Source organism: Lutra lutra, chromosome 3, assembly GCF_902655055.1.
Source record: "Lutra lutra chromosome 3, mLutLut1.2, whole genome shotgun sequence".
Lineage (NCBI taxonomy): Eukaryota > Metazoa > Chordata > Mammalia > Carnivora > Mustelidae > Lutra > Lutra lutra.
Window position 1 is genome coordinate 97,079,818 of NC_062280.1, and position 16,185 is coordinate 97,096,002.

At 41.6% G+C, this 16,185-nt stretch overlaps 1 protein-coding gene across 1 annotated transcript in view; it reads left to right on the plus strand.

The window, feature by feature from the left end:
* MAP3K19 (mitogen-activated protein kinase kinase kinase 19) overlaps window positions 1-15,922 on the plus strand; it is a 53,229-nt gene extending 37,307 nt beyond the window's left edge. Inside the window, exons 9-13 of the mRNA XM_047723258.1 lie at window positions 29-72; window positions 2,774-5,218; window positions 7,839-7,988; window positions 9,259-9,956; window positions 15,544-15,922. Of these exons, the coding sequence (XP_047579214.1) occupies window positions 29-72; window positions 2,774-5,218; window positions 7,839-7,988; window positions 9,259-9,956; window positions 15,544-15,610 (3,404 nt within the window). The 3' untranslated portion in view covers window positions 15,611-15,922. The remainder of the gene's footprint in view (window positions 1-28; window positions 73-2,773; window positions 5,219-7,838; window positions 7,989-9,258; window positions 9,957-15,543) is intronic.
* The last annotated feature ends 263 nt before the right edge of the window (window positions 15,923-16,185 follow it).

Consider the following 16,185-nt stretch of genomic DNA (forward strand, 5'->3'; position numbering starts at 1 on the left):
TAATTATTTTATTTTTTTCTTGTTATAGAGTTTTCTATTTCTGATATGAAGTACAGTAATCGAAGAATCAAGGTAAGATTAGTTCTAGCATTTCTGACTTAAGATATAAAACCAAGGAACCTCTTGTTAGAGACAAACTCTATCAAAGAACTCAGGACCAAAATCCTCAGCAACTATAGCTTGGAAAACAACAGCTCACAGACAGTTTAGAGAGTCGCAAATAGCTACTAGGACAGTTATACTTTGCCATGTACATTTCTTTTCCGGCGTGTCTTCTGTTCACTATATAATGTGGTAAGTAACTCTTTTAGACATATTTTTCCTTTTTTTAACATGTCTAGAAATTAGGTAAAATTTCCCCCCAGTGATAGATTTTCCCAATTCAGTTTGTAAGTATAGTTTTTGGAAAGATTCTTGTGAATCTCTCAACTGCCAGCCTCTTTTCTGTCCCACGAGCCTATAAGAAAGCGCATAGTGGGGCGCCTGGGTGGCTCAGGGGGTTAAGCCTCTGCCTTCCGCTCAGGTCATGATCTCTGGGTCCTGGGATCGAGCCCCCGCATCAGGCTCTCTGTTTAGCAGGGAGCCTGCTTCCTGCTCTCTCTCTGCCTGCTTCTCTGCCTACTTGTGATCTCTCCCTCTCTGTCAAATAAATAAATAAAAATCTATTTAAAAAAAAAAAGAAAGCGCATAGGTCCTGCTCAGTATTGTAAAAAGAAATTTTTTGGCCTTAAAAACAAGTAAAAGCTACTACTAGGGAGATGTTTAAGCCCTTGCAGAATCTGTCTTTATTTAATTAATTAATTTATTTTTAAAGATTTTACTTATTTGACAGAGAGAGATCACAAGTAGGCAGAGAGACAGGCGGGGGGGGGGGGGGGCAGAATCAGGCCCCCTGCTGAGCAGAGAGCTTGATTTGGGGCTTGATCTCAGGACCCTGGGACCATGACCCAAGCCAAAGGCAGAGGCTTAACCCACTGAGCCACTGAGGCACCCCGTCTTTATTTCTGACATTATGTTTAAGCAACTGAAGAAAATCATCTGGACAATAGAAGTGGGGAATCTCATTGCTTTTCACTACTTCTAATGGCTAGGTCTCCAGTGTCAGCTTCCTTTTCCTTTCTACTTACAAACAGGTAGCAATACAATGACAATTAAACATATAGCTCTCGATTGTCATGCATGATCCATGCCTATAAGTATTCTAATATAATTAGGTACCAAATCTGGGAAGAATCACGGTGGAAAGTCATTTTATAGCTTAATGACCATAAAGCTTAATTTTATATATTGGGTTACACTGACCTCTAGAGGTTGCCGATAATAAAAACTAACTTCTTTTGAAAATAGTTGAGAGGGCAAAGAAGTAAAAACCATTCACGGTTGCTAGGTTTTAAGTGTGGCACCTTTCTAAGCCCTGCTCAACAAAACAGTTCGTCAAAATATTAAGGAGTAGTTGTGCTCCAGATACAAATTCTGAGTTAGTCTATAACCTAATAATCATTGTTAAAGTAAATGTAACAGATTTTTTTTTTTTTTTTTTTTTTTTTTTTTTTTTTTTAAGAGAAAGAGCATAAGCAGAGGCAGGGAGGAGCAGAGAAAGAGGGAGACAGAGAATCCCTAGCAGGCTCCTTGCCCAATGTAGAGCCCACACCCAGGTGCCTCTGTAATGGAAATTTTAAGCTAAGTGGGTATTTTAAAAAATCTTAGAGATCGATTCTATGGAAATGAAAAGGGAAACAGAAGAGAAATAAAATTTCTCATCTTAAAATTTTAATATTAACATGGGCACCTGAGTGGCTCAGTTGGTTAAGCGCTGGACTCTTGATTTCTGCTCAGGTCATGATCTTAGGCTCCTGGGCTCAAGCTGTACCTCGGGCTCCACAATCAGTGGAAGTCTATTTCTCTCCCTCTCTCTCTGTCTCTTTCCACGCTCACACATACTCTCTCTCATCCTAAAATAAATAAATATTTTTTTAAATTTTAGTGTTTACATTACAGGGCCTTTATTTTATTATAAATACATAAACATGAATCTTTATAGCTATACTAATCTTGGTTTTTATTTTTTATTTATTTATATTTTAAAAGATTTTACTTTTAAGTAATCTGTACACCCAACATAGGGTTTGAACTCACTGCCCCGAGATCAGGAGTTACCTAGTCCACTGACTGAACCAGCCAGGCACCCCCAACAATCTTGGTTTTTAGAAGTATTGTTTTACCAAAAATACCAGAAGTGAGCTTTTAGTCTTTAAAATTGGGATCTCTAGTGGACACCTGGGTGGCTCAGCTGGTTAAGCGTCTGCCTTTGGCTTAGGTCATGATCCCGGGGTTCTGGGATCAAGCCCCGTGTTGAGCTCCTTACTCAGCAGGGAACCTGCTTTTCCCTCTGCCTGTCGCTCTGTGTGCTTGTGCTCTGTTTCTGACAAAAAAATAAATAAATAACATCTTTAAAAAATAGAAAAATAAAATTGGAATCTCTAAGATAGCCTTGTAAAGGGCTACCTAAAGAGAATCTTAGAATCTATCTGGAATGGATGGGGAGATGGGGTAACTGGGTGATGGACATTAAGGAGGACACGTGATGTGATGAGAAATGGGTGTTTTACACAACTGATGAATTGCTGAACACTGCATCTGAAACTAATGATGTACTATGTGTTGGCTAATTGAATTAAAAAAAAAGAGAGAATCTCTCTGGATTACTTTAAACCACTTAATATGATATCATGTACATTTCTGTGTTCATTAACCTTTTTCTCTTTCCTTTTAGTTCCCTCTGCCACAGTTGTCACTTTTGTCCATGAAACCTGGTCTTCATACAATCCCCCCAAATCACAAGGATCAAAAAGAGAGAGAAAGAAATATTCTGAACTTCATATCCTTCGTACCTAAGCTCTCAGAGCCTGGAAGTCGATCTGAGGAGTGTAGACCATCGCACAGGCAGCAGGAAACTCTGTTTAAGGTGTTTGTGGATCAGACTCTTAGGTCCTCTGATAGCTCCATTTGGTCCAGAAACATGTGCTCCTTTTGGAAGGCTAGCCATCACAGACAATACATGGAGATGGAGGAGAGTAGGAATTCCAAGGAAAATGAAGGAAGTGACAAAATCACAACCTTTGACTTCGGAAAAGGACAATCTTTGGTGTCCTTTGAGAATTGTAAGCAAAGCAGTTTTCCGACAGATAGGGAGGTGGATATTGACTCCATTGGTCATGAAATGAGAAAAGCAGAAGAGAATTCTCGACATCTTTCGTCAGGAAAGAAAGAGGGTTCAGTAGCCAGAAACTGTAAACAAGGCTGTGAAGTTGGATGTACCATGCCAATCAAGTTCCAAGAATCCCAGCATTCAGAAATAATTCTAAACCAGGATAAAGAAACTAGAAACGATCAGACTGATTCCAAAAGTGCTTCAGTATATAAAGGTGAAGCACTTGAGCCAAATCATATTTTAGAAGAGTATGCTGTACTTAAAAGTTTGTCCAGTGCAGTCCCTGATGGCCCCACTGAGAAGCTCCCTCAAGGTCATAGAGGCATGGAGACAAACATAAAAGTATCAGTAGCAGAGGCCACCAAACCAGAAATGAATGGAATAGTGCCTCTTATCCACATCACTTTCCCTGGACATGGAACTCCCAGGGAACCGGCAAGAGCCAAACTGAGCCTCCCAAAAAGAAAAGGCACTCCTCAAAACAATAGCTTCAACATACTCGCACACCCAGAAACTGATGGGCATAAGAGGAAAACCCACAGAAATAAGTTGGAATCAAAGACCAAGAGCAATAACAAGACGCCCCAGAATTTCATGATTTCCATGGAAGGTTCCATCAAGCCTACCATGCATAAAAACAGCATTAAAACTCAAGTTTTCCCTGCCTTGGGGCTTGTTGACCCCAGACCTCGGCAGTCACCCAAGTTTCAAAGGCAAATGCTACAGGTAGAAAAGAAGCAATCAAGTCACCGGGCTCTAAAACCCAAAAAGCAATCTTTTCCTTGCCTCTGTAAGAATCCAGAAATGAAAAAGTCTTCTGTTCCCCTCTCTGCTCAACCAACAGAGCCGAGACTCAATTACTTAGATCTTAAGTATAGTGACATGTTCAAAGAAATCAATTCAACTGCTAATGGGCCTGGAATCTATGAAATGTTTGGGACTCCTGTTTATTGTCACATGAGAGAGGCTGAACGTCATGAGAACAAATACTACCGAGAGATACCCTCAACTCCATCTGGGAGAAGTATTACCAGCAAATGTCGATCTTCACACAGTGAGAGGAGCAGCAGTGGCAGAACAAGATTTTCTCAGAAAAGACCACATATTAAGCCTGCAAAGGCTTCACTTGACATTAAACAAAAGAACAAAAGTTTAATTTCTAAAGAAAAGGGTTACAGGGCCGTAGGTAGCAACTTACAAGGCATTGGAAATGGTGATGATATTTCAGATCCAGAGTGGCAGGTAAAGTCTTCAGGAAGTGACTTTCTCTCTTCCAGGGATGAAGTTCAGCCCTTGAACTTGGCTCTGCCACACAAGTGGTCCCCTGAACAGAATGAACTTCCTGTTACAGATTTGTCCACTGTTGAAGAAGTCTCTATGGAAGAGTCTGGTGATGAAGGAGACACTTCTAACAATCAAATACTTGCCACAAGCCTCAGAGATCTGCATGAACTGGAAGAGCTACATCACCAGACCCCACTTGTCCTTTCCGAAAATAGCTGGGCAGTGCCCAGTGACAAGGGTTCCAACAAGCGTGTACAGCAAGAAAAGCAGAATACACCCTCTCCTGGTAAAATAAATGCCAACCAAATTTTAACTAATGATATAGGGTTCGAGAGGGTTTTAGATAAGTCTGAAACACTTAAGAGTTTCTCTTTCCAAGAGAAACAACAGAGGGCATCTTCCCAAGCATATCAGCATTGGGCACGTTCTTTGGATCAGGATAGTTTAGCTGATGAGTCAGTTACATATCACACATTTGAAGACACTTTAAAGGAGGCAAATTCAATTTCACAAGAAATTCTAGATTCTGTGAAGAGCGAAGAATTGACAGATGAACTGTTGGGGTGCCTAGCTGCAGAACTCTTAGCTCTGGATGAGAGAGAGAACACCTCTTGCCAGATAATGGCAAATGAAACAGATCCTGAAAACCTAAATCCTGTGTTCAGTAGGAGAGGAAAAACCACGGCAGAATTGGGCAGAGAGACAACAAACGTTAAAATACAGGTTGGTATAATTAGAATCAGTAATCCATTGAGGCAGGAAGAGACCTCAGAAACAGTCTGGTTCAGACTCCTTATTTTCAATTGAGGAATCAGAAACCCGGAAAAACTAAACAGTTTGTCAAGGTCTCCCTGTTTGGTTGCAAGTTTGGCATCCAGATCCCCTGACTGCCAGGCTAAGATGTTTTCGTTATACTGCCTTACTTCTGGAATTCAGCTAGCCCAACACTGCTGTGGCATCACTTTGGGCACATTAATATAACAAAACTATTTATTTAAAGTAGGTCAATATTTTATTCAGTGAAGATGTTTTCTTTTCTTTTTTTTTTTCTTTTAAGATTTTATTTATTTATTTGACAGACAGAGATCACAAGTAGGCAGAGAGGCAGGCAGAGAGAGCGGGGAGGAAGCAGGCTCCCTGCAGAGCAGAGAGCCCGATGCGGGACTCGATCCCAGGACTCTGGGATCATGACCTGAGCCGAAGGCAGCGGCTTAACCCACTGAGCCACCCAGGTGCCCCGTGAAGATGTTTTCAATCAACCAATAGCAGAGAGATAATTATGGGTAAAACATTGCTCTGGGTGGTATGTGAAATAGAAAGAAATGCACATAGCCCCTGAAGTAGCTCACCAGCTAATTCTAAAACAGATACGAAGACATGAAATATGAAAACTTTAACACAGAAATATTATTGGTGCTTCCTGTGTTTTTGGCACTCAAGTAAGAACTAGAGACATGTTGTGATACAAGACTTAGCCATTGTTCTCAAGGAAAATAAGTAACAATCCTGAAAAATAAAAAAAAAATTTTTTTTGTTTGGTGTTGGAGTGCGGGTAGGGAAGAGGAATACCAACAGATCACTGGGTTTTGTTTTGTCTGTTTCAATTCTCACTGAATTACATGAGCCTCTTGTTCTACTCAGATTATAAAGGCAGGTAGGTTTGCCTGAAGTATTTATTGAGCACTGACTGGGGCTATATCACACCATCTCCAGATTAGGAACAATCATTGTAGTCAGCTGATCAAAGGACACACAAGGCAAATAGTTTTATCATAGCTGGGTTTACTGAGAACTTACCACGTAGGAGTGAGATATGTTATGTTGTCTTCTTTATATGCTTCATAACAGGTCTATGACATAACAAGTCCCCATTTGGCAGGTGAGAATAGTGAGGCTTAGGCAGTTAAGACAGTCAGTGAGTGGCGGAGCCACGCATTCTGATTCCAGCCCACACCTTTAATCACTACACAGTGAGATTACTCCTTGTCCCGAAATGCCAGCTCTGTCCTCATGGTGAATTTAATTTCTGTTGGGAGTAGAGAGTGGTTCAGGAAGGCCTCCAGGCTGGGGTGGGAAATGGGGATATGAGTGTGCACATCTGTGTGTCTGAGATGAGTTTAGAACTCTGCCAATTTAATTTTTTTTTTTAACACTTATTTATCTGACAGAGAGAGAGAGCATGTGCACACATGTGCATGCAGGAGGAGGGGGAAAGGGAGAGATCTTCATGCAGACTCCCTGCTGATCCCGGAGTCTGACTTGGGGCATGATGTCAAGACAGATGAGATCATGACCCATGAGATCATAACCAAGAGCCAAAACCAAGAGTCGATGCCTCCACTGATTGAGCCATGAAGGTGCCGCACAACTCTGCCATTTTAAATTCAAGCAAAGCTATAAAGCTAGTAAAATCATCAGCCTGTAACCCCATCCTGTAGTGATGGAGTCAAAACCGACTATTTGCAGCCTTTTCCTTCCCAAGCAGTCGTTAAGTTTAGTTTGGGTAGAAACATGAAAGGATGGGGGAGGAGGAACCCAAATGGTCTTTTCATTCCTGAGGAAGGTAAGCTTGCAAGAAAGTCTTGCTCCTAATAGTCTTCACCATGTGTCTGTGTCACTATCGTTTGTTTTTAAGAACTTGTGGAGGAGATCAAAACAAAGCATTTTTGGCCCTGATCAACCAGTTGGAAAACATGGTCTACATTCTACAGAGATTCTTGTTCTCTGACTTCTAGGCAAGACTTCTCCGAATTTATTGTGAATGCAAATCACTTGGAGATCATGTTAAAATGTAGGCACTAATTCAGTATGCTTGGGGCCCGAGATTCTGCATGTCTAACAAGCTCCTAACAGATTCTCCTTTGAGTACCAAGGGTCTAGAGGACCACGGATCTTCACTCTATTTATGCATTGTGGCTGTGCACAAGGGAGAGAGAGTGTCTCTGTGTATATGTATATAGGTTTATGTATATATGCGTGTGTTTGAGTGTATGTTTATATTGTGGAAATAACTGAAGAACAGACAAAAGCTATTCATAGCTTGCTATAGCAATGGAGTCAGCCACTAACACTGTGTTTGGCAGAGACTCAAAGACAGGCAGAGGAGTGGGAAACCTTAGAGGGAGAAAGGGCAGGCTTCAGTCTGCCCTAATTGGAGGCTCTTGGGATGGGGAAACTGCAGGTGGGCTAACAAGCAGCATCCTATGTGACTAGTCAGGGTGTGCACATTTGGCTTCTCTAGTTGGTCCCAAGTTAGAAGAAAGGAAGACTACTTTCCTGCCCTCCCTCTATCCCAATGACTCAGAATTTAATGGTGACTTTTCTTTTTGTCTCATTGTCCCAGAGATATAGTAATGGGTTCAGGATATACGACAAGGAGGAGAAATTTCTCAACTCAAATGAAAAGAAGACATTTTCTGAAAATAGTTTGAAGTGTGAAGAATCTATCCTGTGGACAAAGGGAGAGATCCTTGGGAAGGGAGCCTATGGCACAGTAAGTTAAGTGGGAAACATGATGAAACCCCAATTCCCCACTCCTCCTTGATCCACCCTTTTCTCCCTAATCCTCTTCTGCCCTCCCCACTCTGTAAACTCTTTTACATGGAACTTTTTCAGTTGGAAGTAATAGGAAACCCAACCCAAACTGGCCTGGGGGAAAGGATGTTCACAGGCTTATGTAACTGAAGGGTGCGGAATAGGTGTGGCTCTGGGCATAGCTGATTTCAGGGGTCAGACAATGTCACTAAGGTCTGGCCTCTTGGTATCTCTCCTAATGGGTCTCATTCTCAGGGGCGATGGCCAATGTATTTCTAGCCTTTCATTCTCCCGGGTCCAAGTCCAGTGGGAGAGATGTCTCATTGTTCGACAGCTCAAGATGTTACAAGAAGGGATGCCTGGGTGGCTCAGTTGGTTGGACGACTGCCTTCGGCTCAGGTCATGATCCCGGAGTCCCGGGATCGAGTCCCGCATCGGGCTCCCAGCTCCATGGGGAGTCTGCTTCTCCCTCTGACCTTCTCGCTCATGCTCTCTCTCACTGCCTCTCTCTCAAATAAATAAAGAAAATCTTAAAAAAAAAAAAAAAAGATGTTACAAGAAGTTGGGAGAATCATTGTTGAGTGGCAAAAAAAAAAAAAAAAAAAAGTTCCTTACATTTTTTGAATGGCATGAAAGACCATCTAAAATCCTAGCACATTAGATAGTGTTTACACAGATTGGTAAAAAGAAGACTGATCCCCAGATGAGACAGGTTATTTTCTAGCTGGGGACATATCAGTGAGAAGCTGGAAAGACATGAAACCATTGAAAACGCATGACAGGTCACTGCCAAATTACCCTAGGACCTGGGTTCCCCTTTCTCCTGAGAGCTTTAGCACTGAAATAGGCATTTCACTTATTTGGTGAGGAGTTTTCCCAATGTAGTCATGTAGATATCTATGAGGTAAGAATTCTTATCTCAGTGTTATAGATGAGAAAAACTTAAGTCAAAAAGATTATGCAACTTCCCCAAAGTTACACAGCTGGGGAATGGCGAAGCCAAGATTCTATCCAAACCAACCCAGTATAATATCCATTCGCCATGCTACTCCTCCCCATTTTGGCCTCACTGAAACATTGAATTTGCTTAAGTACTTTGCTCTTACGTAGGGATGTATCAACTTAGAAAAAGAGAAGGGTTTGGGAGGAGAAGGGAAAGGCAATGGTCACCTGAGGCATTTTGTGAACAAGTTATATCATTTATATCTAATAATAATGTTTGCTTCTAGGTATATTGTGGTCTTACTAGCCAAGGACAGCTGATAGCTGTAAAACAGGTGGCTTTGGATACCTCTGATAAATTAGCTACCGAAAAAGAATACCGGAAACTGCAGGAAGAAGTAGATTTGCTCAAAGCACTGAAACATGTCAACATCGTGGCCTATTTGGGGACATGCTTGGAAGAGAACATTGTAAGCATTTTCATGGAGTTTGTCCCTGGTGGCTCTATTTCTAGTATTATAAACCGTTTTGGGCCATTGCCTGAGATGGTGTTCTGTAAATATACAAGACAAATTCTGCAAGGTGTTGCTTATCTTCATGAGAACTGTGTGGTGCATCGAGATATCAAAGGAAATAATGTCATGCTCATGCCAACTGGAATAATAAAGCTAATTGACTTTGGCTGTGCCAAGCGTTTGGCGTGGGCTGGCTTAAATGGCACCCACAGTGACATGCTGAAGTCCATGCATGGGACTCCATATTGGATGGCCCCAGAAGTCATCAATGAGTCTGGCTATGGAAGGAAGTCGGACATCTGGAGCATTGGCTGTACCGTGTTTGAGATGGCCACAGGGAAGCCCCCATTGGCTTCCATGGACAGGATGGCAGCCATGTTTTACATTGGAGCGCACCGAGGGCTGATGCCTCCATTACCAGAACACTTCTCGGAAAATGCAGCGGACTTTGTGCGTGTGTGCCTAACCAGGTAAGAAACTAAACACAGGAGGAGGAAAAATCCCCAGAGAGTCCAAGATTGCATTTCCCCTGCAGTTTATGGCCCACAAAAATAAAAATCAAGCAGAGAGTGATTTTGTACCGAAAGGAATCATGATTAGCCACCTTGGGTGATTGTGCTCCTCGTTGTGTCAGGGTAGGGGGGTAATGGTTCAAGTAGCAAGTGTCTCAATTAAATGTCTAATCAGGGACAGGCAAATCAATGGGTGTGCAAACTTTGCCACAGGTCTACTTATTTATGAGTGGGATGTCTTCCAATGGACTTGTCATGGTGCAATGACATCAGCTGTGCATAGGTTCCCCTTTCCTGAGATGCCTTTCCTCTCAAGCAACCAGTGTTCTCACCTTCTTCCTAAAACTGGCTCTTGGGAAAGTATGTGAGAAATTCATTCATATTGAGGGATTGTTATGAATTGACTGATTGATGACCGACAGCTCTAACGTATTGGTCCTCCCAGAAATGCTTGTATTCAAAGTGAGGGGAAACATTTGAGCTTTTGATCGAAAGATACAAATCTCTAACTGAAGCATTTCATGCATCAAGTGTGGGGAATAAGTGGGGAAGCAGAAAAGTAGTGAAGATTGCCTATTTTTTCCTGTTCCAATGCTCCCTACTATCTATGGAATAAAATGTTGGGGGAAAAATGTTAGAAGGGACCTTAGAGATTACCCACTTGTGTGGTTTTCAAACCTCTTAGCCAAGCACTTTCTGCTCATACGAATTTTTTTTTTTTTTTTTAAGTAGACTTCACACCCAGAGTGGAGCCCAGTGTGGGGCTTGAACTCACAAACCTGAGATGAGGAGTCAGATGCTTCACTAACTGAGCCACCCAGGTGCCCCTCATATGAAATTTTAATTCAGAGAATAAAACATAAGAGCTGAGAGATGGCTCTGAATAAAGTATGTGTGTATGTGTATGGTGAGGGAGAGGTAAAGTGTAGGGTGGGGTGCTGGCGCCCACCCGTCTGGCCTCTATCCACCTAGTGAGGCTCAACCTTTAGTTGCACATGCAGGACGAGGAAGGCTTTCTTGCTTTCAAAGGAGTGTGCGTTCCTATTCCTACATGAAAAATTCTAGTGCTCCAGCTTTCAGCAAGTGTACATGCCAACCTCCAACTCTCAGAAGGGATTCATTTTTTCTTTCTTAATGATTCTCAAAACCCACAGTTCTCCCTGCCTGCTGACAAATGTGCCTTTCTCTTTCAGACTCTATCGTGGCCAGCATGTGTATCAGTGTCCTGGTTGATTTCAGGGGATCACACAGGATAAGGCAGGAACACGTACTCCACACTCCAGTTTTGGTCATCCCTAGATGTAGACGCCATAAGCATTCCAGCATGGATTTTGTGGACAGAGCCCCAGGCACAGAGCTGCCCCTTGCTCCCTCTCTGCAAAAACCTCACACAAGAGACATAAAGGTGTTAAAATATATGAACCAGTACTAGTTTTGGAATTGGACTTAGCTCTTAAGACTTTTATAGTTGCCTTATTCTGAATGGAACAATTATCTATTATTGATCCACAGAAACTACATGCTATTTTCATTTTCTTTCAAGTTGTCACTACTCATACACACACACACACACACACACACACACACACACAGCTTTAAAGAGAAAGGGTGAAATCTTTTTTATGGCTCTCCTTTTGAAACATGGCTTCATAAACTAAGCAATACAGAACTCATACCACTAATGATCAATTAATAGAGTTGCAGAGTATGGGGCACGTAATTAGGGCTCTGTAGTTATTAAATGTTTGGGAGAATATTAATATATATGACCTAATTAGTGTCATATACAAGCATAAGATTATCTCTTGAAATTCAAAGGCAAAGATCCTAAGGACTCTAGAGTCTTGCCTTATGACAATATTCCCTGGAGGTGTGAATAGTCAGAAATAAAGTTGGGTGGGAGGCACTCCTAAAGATTCAGAAGTACAGATGACTAGGTATTGACCAGGAACAAGGACTGAGTAGAACAGAAATGAACTTTGGGGAGCAATAGGATGTGTGAGTTGGGGGTACTGCTATGGGCAATTTGAAAATTCTGGGAAGGGGCACCTGGGTGGCTCAGTCTGTTAAGCATCTGCCTTCAGCTCAGGTCATGATCCCAGGGTCCTGGAATGGAGTCCTGCATTGGGCTCCTTGGTCAGTGAGGAGCCTGCTGCTCCCTCTCCCGGTTCCCCTGCCTGTGCTCTCTCTCTGAAGAGAAAATGAATAAATAAGTGAGAGAATAAATAAATAAAATCTTAAAAAACAAAACAAAACAAAAAGACAGTTCTGGGAAGTCAGGCCAAAGGAAGTTAGCTTTATGCATAGGCAGCGAAGAGCAGGGGACTGCAAAGAATTTGGGGCAGATCATACCGTAAAGAAACTGGCCTTTGGGAAAGCAAGTCAGATGGCAGTGCACCGAAGGGCTTCAAATGGAGGCTGGTCGGACTAGAAGGCCAAGCAGAAATCCAGAGCTTGGACTTGGATGGTGGTGGAAGCAGTGGGACTGTCAAGAGAAGGGTTCCTAAACATTCCAGGGGAAGGTGAATCAGCACTTGGTGATGGGGGCATGATAGGACTGCATGGTTTTGAGTATGCATAATGGAAGAAATAATAGAAAGTTTTGAAAGAGGAGCAAGGGAGGGAATTGAAGAGGGCCCACCATTTTAAAAAATTTAAAAATTTTTTTCCCCTTACCTTCTTTTTAAAATTTACTTTTTTAAACTTTTTTTTTGTGTGTTTCAAAATTCATTGTTTATGCACCACACCCAGTGCTCCATGCAATACGTGCCCTCCTTAATACTGACCACCAGGCTCACCCAACCCCCCACCCCCTTCCCCTCCAAAACCCTCAGTTTGTTTCTTAGAGTCCACAGTCTCTCATGGTTTGTCTCCCTGTCCCGTTTCCCCCAACTCACTTCTCCTTTCCATCTCCCAATGTCCTCTGTGTTATCATTTATGCTCCACAAGTAAGTGAAACCATATGATAATTGACTCTAAAGACCTCAACGTGAGGCAGGAATCTATCAAAATCACAGAGGAGAACATAGGCAGTAACCTCTTCGACACTGGCCACAGCAGCTTCTTTCAAGACATGTCCCCAAAGGCAAAGCAAACAAAATGAAAATGAACTTTTGGAACTTCATCAAGATCAAAAGTTTCTGCACAGCAAAGGAAACAGTCAACAAAACAAAGAGGCAACCCACGGAATGGGAGAAGATATTCGCAAATGACACTACAGACAAAGGGCTGATATCCAAGATCTATAAAGAACTCCTCAAACTCAACACACACAAAACAGATAATCACGTCAAAAAATGGGCAGAAGATATGTACAGACATTTCTCCAAAGAAGATATACAAATGGCTAACAGACACATGAAAAAATATTCATCATCATTAGCCATCAGGGAGATTCAAATCAAAACCACATTGAGACACCACCTTGCACCAGTTAGAATGGCCAAAATCAACAAGACAGTAAACAGCAAGTGTTGGAGAGGAAGTGGAGAAAGGGGAACCCTCTTACACTGTTGGTGGTAATGCAAGTTGGTGAGGCACTTTGGAAAGCAGTGTAGAGGTTCCTTAAGAAATTAAAAATAGAACTACCCTATGACCCTGCAATTGCACTACTGGGTATTTACCCCAAAGATATAGATGTAGTGAAAAGAAAGGCCACCTGTACCCCAATGTTCATAGCAGCAATGGCCACAGCTGCCAAACTGTGGAAAGAACCAAGATGTCCTTCAACAGACAAATGGATAAAGAAGAAATGGTCCATATACACTATGGAGTATTATGCCTCCATCAGAAAGGATGAATACCCAACTTTTTGTATCAACATGGATGAGACTGGAGGAGATTATGCTGAGTGAAATAAGTCAAGCAGAGGGGGCCCACCATTTAAGGAAACTTTCAAAGCTATGGGAAAGCTCAGGAAAGCAAATGAGATTGGAGGAACGTTTTAGAAATCCAAAGTTCGGTGGCTATAGTTTTAACAACTTAAGAGGGTTGAGGAAAATGTTTTTGAAAATGCTCAGAGGAGAAGTAACAACAGACATAGCATCAAGTCTAGCACATGGCAAAGGAAAGGACGGAAGGAGGGAGAGGAGTTGTCCCAAGGTGGGAAAAGAACCAAGAAAAGTTTCTTCCAAGTCTATGAAGAGATTGTTTTGAAAGGAGGGGGTAGTGAATGCTTCAAATGCTACTGCCAAGATGACAAGTAAGATGAACTCATCACATTTGGCAATGAGAAGATTATGGTTAATTATACGAGGGGAATTTCTATAGAGAAGAATGGGCCAAAAGGTAAGGATTTGGGATAATGAACATTGAAAAAAAAAGTCACTAGGTTTGGCTATATTAAGGAAAGGATTTTTGGAGAGGAGAGATTTCTGCGTATTTTGAAGACAGGAGAAAGGGCCTCCAGAAGGGGAGGTTTTGTTTCAAAATAATTTATGGTCCCTTTATTTTTATGATCATTTCCACCTGGGCTATTCTTGGTAGTTATCCCCTGCAACTGTCCCCCAACACCTGCCTTGCTCCCTGGCACCCACATTATCAAATGTTTAGCCAAAATAATGTCTCTGGAATAGATCATTGCAGGTAACTATCAACTGGTTCATTGCTTCATTGACTAGTTTATTGGCAAAAGTTTAATTTGAGGAAAAATAACCTGAACCAAAATAGTACTAAATATATGTCTCCCGTTATTTTATGCTCACCTGAGTGCCCCAAATGGAATTATTTCAATTAATCACCAAAACACATTTGAATGTCTACTTGTTTTTTTTTTTTTTTTTAAGTTTTTATTTACTTATTTGAGAAAGAGAGAGAGAGAGAGCGAGCAAGCACGAGCACAAGCACAGGCACCCTCTTACAGGCTTTTCAATTCTGGATTCCAATGCCTCTAAATTTTAGAAGTAAATTTAATGCTAGTTAAAAGTGCTTTAAACTGTACATCTGAAAATGTGGCTTTTACTGTGTATAAATTACACCTCAAACTGAACAAAGAAGTACAACTGGAAAGCAACGCCCAGTTTTTAATCACAATAGTGACTACTTTTTGGACTATCACTATGTGCCAGACACTGTTTAAAACCCGTTTATACGTTATTTAATTCTCCCAGTGAGTTAGGTGTTACTGTTATCCCTGTTTTACTGATGAGTTTGTGTCCCTGACCTAAGCTCACACAGCTAAAATCTTTAAGGGTGGACTCAAATCTGTTTGGCCAAGATTGTACATCCATTTTTATTTTTAAAAAGTTTTAAAAACATTTATTTTAGAGAAGGAGTGTGCACACAAGTGGTGGGAGTGGGGAGGGGCAGAGGGAGAGGGAGAGAGAGAATCCTCAAGCAAACTCCCCCTAAGCGCAGAGTCTGACCCAGGGCTCAGTCCCAGGACTCTGAGATCATGACCTGAGCCAAAATCAAGTTAGTTATTTAACCAACTGAACTACCCAGGTGCCCTTCTACTTCCATTTTTAAAGTTGGCATTTTGAGTCAAGTACATCCAGTTGGGAGGCACTTATGGGGTGCTGTTTCTAAATTGTTTTTCCCTTCCTAGGGACCAGCATGAGCGACCTTCTGCTGCCCAGCTCCTGAAGCACTCCTTCTTGATGAGAAATCACTGAATGTACATCAACTTCTCCCTCCAGTTCCTTTTAGGCACTCTGTGATTGCTTCATTGTGGGAATGATGGTTAAGGGACCTTTGTTTTTTTACTGTTAAGTCCCATCAACCCAATTTAACCAGATCCTGCAGTGTTGCTAACTAAAAAGTTTTACATATTAGTCTCTTCACGCTTCAGGCATGGTTACACATGTATATGGGAAAATTTTCTTCATCGGTAAAAACAAAAAACCTATTCCAGTGTTTACAGCTTGACTGTGCAGGAATAACCACCTCTATTGCTATATAGGATTTTACCTTTTCTTTTTGGCTTGTCAACTTCAATGTCCTTAACTTAAAATAAATTGTAAAAACAAAAAGAAAATTGTTTGTTTCGACTTGGTGGGTAAAAACTTTTATTTCTTGGAAGGGAAACTACAGGAAGGTGAGAAATGAAAAACGAGAGAGATGCTAAGTTGTTTACTTTGGCAGCAATTTTAATCTGGCAGACTACAGGAGCCTCAAAGTTAACAGGAAGAGCTAAGGGCCTTGGCATTTCATTATCAGAGGGTCCCCTAACTACAAAGTTTCTACCTAC